This window comes from Pelodiscus sinensis, chromosome 3 (assembly GCF_052426305.1).
Source record: "Pelodiscus sinensis isolate ZL-2025 chromosome 3, ASM5242630v1, whole genome shotgun sequence".
NCBI classification, from domain to species: domain Eukaryota; kingdom Metazoa; phylum Chordata; order Testudines; family Trionychidae; genus Pelodiscus; species Pelodiscus sinensis.
The window spans coordinates 197,661,501-197,667,500 of NC_143054.1; the positions used below are offsets into that span (position 1 = coordinate 197,661,501).

At 38.1% G+C, this 6,000-nt stretch overlaps 1 protein-coding gene across 5 annotated transcripts in view; it reads right to left on the reverse strand.

Moving 5' to 3' along the window:
• Positions 1-6,000, reverse strand: part of RALGAPA2 (Ral GTPase activating protein catalytic subunit alpha 2) — a 379,885-nt gene that overhangs the window by 289,272 nt on the left and 84,613 nt on the right. For all 5 annotated transcript variants that reach the window (XR_012903061.2, XM_075925792.2, XM_089777560.1 and 2 more), the window contains exon 8: positions 1,168-1,306. Coding sequence is in view for 4 of the 5 variants with exons in the window: in XM_075925792.2 (XP_075781907.2) it covers positions 1,168-1,306 (139 nt within the window). In the remaining variant the exon portion in view is untranslated. The remainder of the gene's footprint in view (positions 1-1,167; positions 1,307-6,000) is intronic.

Below are 6,000 nucleotides of genomic sequence, written 5' to 3' on the forward strand. Positions count from 1 at the left end.
TCACAAGCCAGCTCAAAGAACAGACATATCCTTAGATGCATTCTCTCTCTCTCACTCTTCAAAAATGAAGGAAGTAAAATGAAAACATTTTATTTGTATTCCAACTAATGTCTGGCATTTGGGCACCTGAACAATTCTTTCAGCATCCACCCTTGATCATGTATTAATGCACATTCCTTGTTATCATAAAACAACATGAAAGCCATGGAAGGTCTGGGTGTCCAAGGAATGCAAGATTGGCCTCAGCCCACATGTAGGGTTGGCAGGTGTCTGGTATTGACCTGGACAGTCCGGTATTTTTGGCTCCTGTCTGGTAAAGAAAACTCAGAAAATACTGGACACTTAAAATGTCCAGTATTTTCTGATTTTCTTCCCCGGTCAGGGGGCAAAAATACCAGACTGTCTGGGTCAATACCGGACACCTGGCAACCCCTATACACAGTCAGCAATCGGGCCCAGCTCCCCCACCCTCCCCGCTGTTTACCTGGTTCTTCAGGGGAGCTGTCTGGCCCGGAGCAAGGGGGGAGGCAAGATGGTCACCAGCTGCCTGTGAAGAGAGGCAGAGGCCAGCCCCTCCTGCTCTGAAAGGGGCCAGGCTGTTTTTCTCTGGGTCTTTTTTTTTTTTTTTTTGGCTCAACTTTGGTCCTCCCTGCTTTTTTTCAAACAAATTCCCCCCCCCCCCCCCTTTTGGGGGAGGGGGGAAGGTGTTCAGTATTTTTGGTTAAACCATCTGGCAACCCTACCCACATGTAGGAAGAAGAGATTTAAAAAAAAAAAAGTTTCCTGTATTCTCTACACTGCTCTCATAGTGATATGAGACTGAGTCCAGTCACAGCACTATTATAAATCGTTATTTTTCTTAGGCAACCATAAATAACCCTTGGAACCAATATCTGTGATTGCATATGAAAGGTCAAGGTTTGTGTTTTAAATGAATGGCACCTAATAATTTGATAAAAAATACAATTATGTTAACAGAATCTGTTTCACCGTTTGTTAATATAAAAAAGTGGAATCTAAAACAATACAAGATAAAGTATTTTTTTTCTTATAAGCCATTAAACATGTAATGGATATATTCAGCAAATATAGTTGTAATGATCACAAAAACTACAGGTATTAACCACCAAATATTTTTGCTACTTAAAATTAAAATTCAGTACTTACCAAGCACAGGCTTGTAGAGGTTGGTTAGTTTTGTAAAAGATGGAAATAAGTGAGGAAGATAATACTTTCTAAACAAGGCAAAGAGAAACTTAAAACCAGTGTCTTGGTTCTCCTTATTCTTCCACTCTAAACTTGCAGCCTTTGCCATGGAACAAAATAAAAAAAGAAAGGTATCAAGTTAATACATATTCTATTAAAAAATTCTCCATGTTGATGATAAATGCTGCTTTACTGAATGTGGAAGAGAGAAAACACTTCAATAACAGACATGAAATATTAGTATTCTATTTCCAAAAGCTCTATAGAGTACAATAAGAGTGTAAGAAAAAATAATGCATTCCAGGTGATTTAAAACGCAAACACAATGGAACTCATTAAAAACTGACACACTTATGCTATTATAATCCAATCACACACATGAATGTCATAAATTAATGTCAGTGTATTTTGTTAAAATATTTTACTAAGATTAAACAAAGCTTCTTACCTCTAAGTAGGGTTCTATGAAGCTACTAGTCTCTCCAGGGGATATTTTTCTCTGATAATCAGCAGAACCAACTCCTGTCATTAACGGAGTTGCATATGCACATACAAGATAACCTTAGGAAGCCTCACTCTTGAGCCATATTTATTTGACACTGGGGGCTCATCTAGACTTGGGGAACAGTCGAAAGAAGATATGCAAATTCCTGCAGAACTTACATATCTTCTTCCAATCGCACTTTTGAAATCAGAGCTTTTGAAAGTGAAAGTAATTAAGATGCGGCTTTTTTGGCGAACCGCCCCCTTCGTCGAAAAGCAGCTCTTCCTAAAAAGAGAAAATTCCTGCAGAATTTGCATATCTTCTTTCGACCGTTCTGGGTAGTCTAGATGAGTCCTGGCACTGGGAGTTGACGGCAAAAATCTGATTTTTTTAGTGATTGAGTATGTCAGCCCTGGTGAGTTTTCACATACCATTCTGACACAACCCTGCTATGCAGTTTCTTGGTACAAACACTGCTAAATTGTGCTAAAGAATGATTTTTTTGTCTTGAAATATGGGCATGTTAAAAATAATATGCACTTTCCAATTACAGAAACCTACACATGTTAGTTTTCTCTAATTATCTGTTTATGGATTACAATATAAGAGCAAAGAAGAATGGTGAAGGTAGACATCCCTGAAATAAGGAAAGGGCAGATTTCTACTTGCTCAATGCTGTCTATGAATTTTCATCTCTCGTATCACCTTCACCACTCCCCACACCGCTAATTGATGTAAGGACTGAAATGAAACAAGGGTGTGTGATAGCACCTATGCTATTTAATATCTTTTTGGCAGGCATGCTCCAGATTATTGGAGATGACCTCCGAGATGAAGTTGAAATAACCTACAGGATGGATGGTAGCCTCTTCAGTCTGGACTGCTTCAGAGACAAGTCCAAGACCACAACATCAGTGGTAGAACTTCAGTTTGCTGACGATGCCCAGGGCAATGCCACCTCAGAAGATGGGCTCCAAGCAATCGTCAATGTTTTTGCTATGGCCTACCACAGGTTGGGACTGACTCTCAAAGCACAAAAGACCAAGATTCTCTTTCAGCCAGCACCCGCCATACCATTATCTGAACCAATCATCACAGTGGACAACCAAGTGTGGAGAATGTCAACAGCTTCCCTATCTCAGAAGCTATCTGTCTAGCAATACTGACATCAACAACGAAATCCGCCACTGAATCTCCAGTGGCAGCACAGCTTATGGACATTTACAGAGGCGAGTCTTCAATGACCGTGACATCAAGATGCAGACCAAGACTGACATCTACAATGCCATAGTCATCCCAACATTGCTATATGGAGCACCATCAAGAATGGAGCTCAGCCCCTTGAGATCAAATGACGTCTCCTTGAAGATCAGAGAGCCTGACATAAGGAGCATGCCCAGACCTGTATTGGCACCATCAGTGTTGGCGCTGGCATCACTGGAGATAGAGACCTCACATGCAGCCACTGCAGCCCCTATTCGTTGCCAGACTTGGCCTAATTTCTCAGCTACATACTCATCAGTTATAGGCATCCAAAGGGAAAACGTACTCAATTCAAGGGATCCAAGAGAGAGAAAACATCAGCTTCACACCATGTAAATCCAAACCAGCTTAATTTATTTACCATTCTTCTACGGTATATTCTTTCAACTTGTCTCAGTACCCATTCCCCTTTTTAAGGCAGCTCCAAGAACAAATAAAATTCTCAGTTACTGAAAACTTTCAATTTTTCAAATTCCCACAGACGTCCACTTGATCCCTGTACACCAAAACAGGAAATACTAACTCTAGTCACCTTGCTAAGACTCTATATTTTAAATTAAGACAGGATACTGGCTTTTCTTTTATTTGCTATCATAGATTTGTCTGCTTCAGCCATTGTCTTATTACATTTTCTCCCTTTCTTTAATAAGGAACCTACATCCCAATAAAATGTTTTTAAAACTTCCAAAATCACCAAAAATACTATAATTTGTAAAGTCTCATTCTGCTAATACTTACATATTTAAGCTTTGGGAGTGAGAAGATTGTCTGTAATTTTTCCGATTTACTATATCCTGTCTGAAATAAACTGTTACTCCTATTTCATTATTTTAGGTTGGTGGAGTCAATTTTAATGTATTAAATACAACAGTGTAGTTACTGAATTTATTTATTGTCAAAGTACTCATGGATTTTGTATACATGTTCTTTTTATAATGTCAAATTTAAATAAAATAACCCAAATGGTGAGTAGCATCACTGAACACAATGTATACTTAATCATGTATGTAAAATTACTGTTTGCCCAAATGCTGCAAAAATTGCCCAAGAATATAAATTCACGATTGCCTTTAAAATTTACTGTCCAGTGTTTGATTGCTTGCTTTGGCCATCTCAAGTCACCTGATACGGTCAGCTGAATTTCCACTGAATGTTTCTTGATTGCTTCCACTTTAAGCTGTTTTTCTTAATTTCAGAAACAAAATTCAGTTAAAAAGTGTGTATTTGTCACAACTATTACTTCTATTTATTTGCATCTTTAAAACAGAGGTATCAGTAAACTTTTCTCTATTCTCAGTTTATTTGCTATAAAGTAACCCAGTCATTCTTTTGATTCCAATTCCACAATGTACTTAAACTAATCAATTCACAAAGCATCAGTTCTACTTTCTCCAAAATCAAAACCCAAAAAACCAACAAAACAGAGATTTGAAGATGAAGACATAAAAATTCATTTCCCTCAAAGAAGACTCTTAAAAACACATGAAGTCTGAGGGGGGTCTTCCTTAAACAGAGAATTTGTCTACCTCTTTCTTTCCTGAAGCATGGCTTTTCCCTAAGTGCCTGTTCTGAACACACGATCTGTACTCACAAAGGGTGCTTTTCATCTCATCCATCATCTTCAGTAAAAAAGTGTTGTAAAAACTGGCTCCTGAGCTGCACTAGTGCCACACTGTTTTCCACAAGTGTAACGGATAGAAAATGAATACACAGTTTTGTTGATGAATGAAAATGGAACAGACTGCAATGCACATAGTTCAAATGTATTTCTGCTCTGCAGGGGCAAGAGCACTAAAAAGACAATGAACATATCTTTGCACCATAGTAGGTTAGAAGTTTGTATACGTAAAGGGAGCAGATCTGTTGAGTATGAAAGTGTCATTTTAACATAGTCCCTCTGTACCGTAAAACTGCACTTTAAGCAAGATGAGAGAAATACTTTAAAACAGTTTATCATTTTACTCACATTACCTTTCTAAACCACATCTCCTATAGAAAAAATATCAGTTTTCCACTTTTTTTCATTACCCTCATTGTTTTTAGTGGAAATATAAGAGTTATTTAAAACCTAATTTGTAATGTTTATTTGTTCCATTAAGGTTGCTTTTTAATTTTTCCTCCCTCATTTTACCTTAAGTTTGTTTTAATCTCAGTGTTTGTATTTTTAGAACACTTCCTCCACTTAAATCAGCCTTTGCATCATTTTAAAAAAATCATGAATATCTTCTCCACTCATTCCTATTATCTGTTTTCCTCAACGTCTGTGTCACTAACAAGGAACAAATTATATTGATACTATGGATTTAACCCCCAAATTTGTTAATTGGTTGAATGATAAGTTTTACTGATTAACTGATTAAACAGAGGTGGGACCGTTCCAGCCCACTGGGCTGGAGCAGCCCCCTACCCATCATGGCCAGGCTGGGTACTTAAAAGGGCGTTTACATGGAAGAGGGAGAAAAATTATTCTCCTTAACCTTTGATGATAGGACGGGAAGCAATAGGCTTATATTGCAGCATTGGAGGGACAAAACCTCCTCTGAGGGTGGTTAAGCACTGGAATAAATTGTGTAGAGAGGTTGTGGAATCTCCATCATTGGAGATTTTTAAGAGCAGGTTAGACAAACATCTGTCAGGGATAAGGTAGATGGTGCTTGATCCTGCTGTGAGAGGAGGGGACTGGATTTGATGACCTTTCAAGGTCCCTTCCAGTTCCAGTATTCTATGATTCTATGCTAGCTGAAGCAATGGACTCAGGCTGAGAGGCTCATTCCCAGATGCAGTGTACATATATCCTTAGAGACTAGTCATAAAATGGGAGAGAATATGGAATCAAGTCCTGTGGAGAACATTAATTCAGAGGTGTGGCTTACTGTAATGCATTTCATATACTTCTTGGCTTTATCTTGATTTAACTGGATGCCCTTCCTCAAAAGGTTATATGAAGAATAAATTACTTGTTAGAATTCTTCGCAATTTTATAACGTAACTAGCAGAGATTGGAAGAGTTGTGACAATCGTTTGACTGAAATGGGTCAACCACCTAT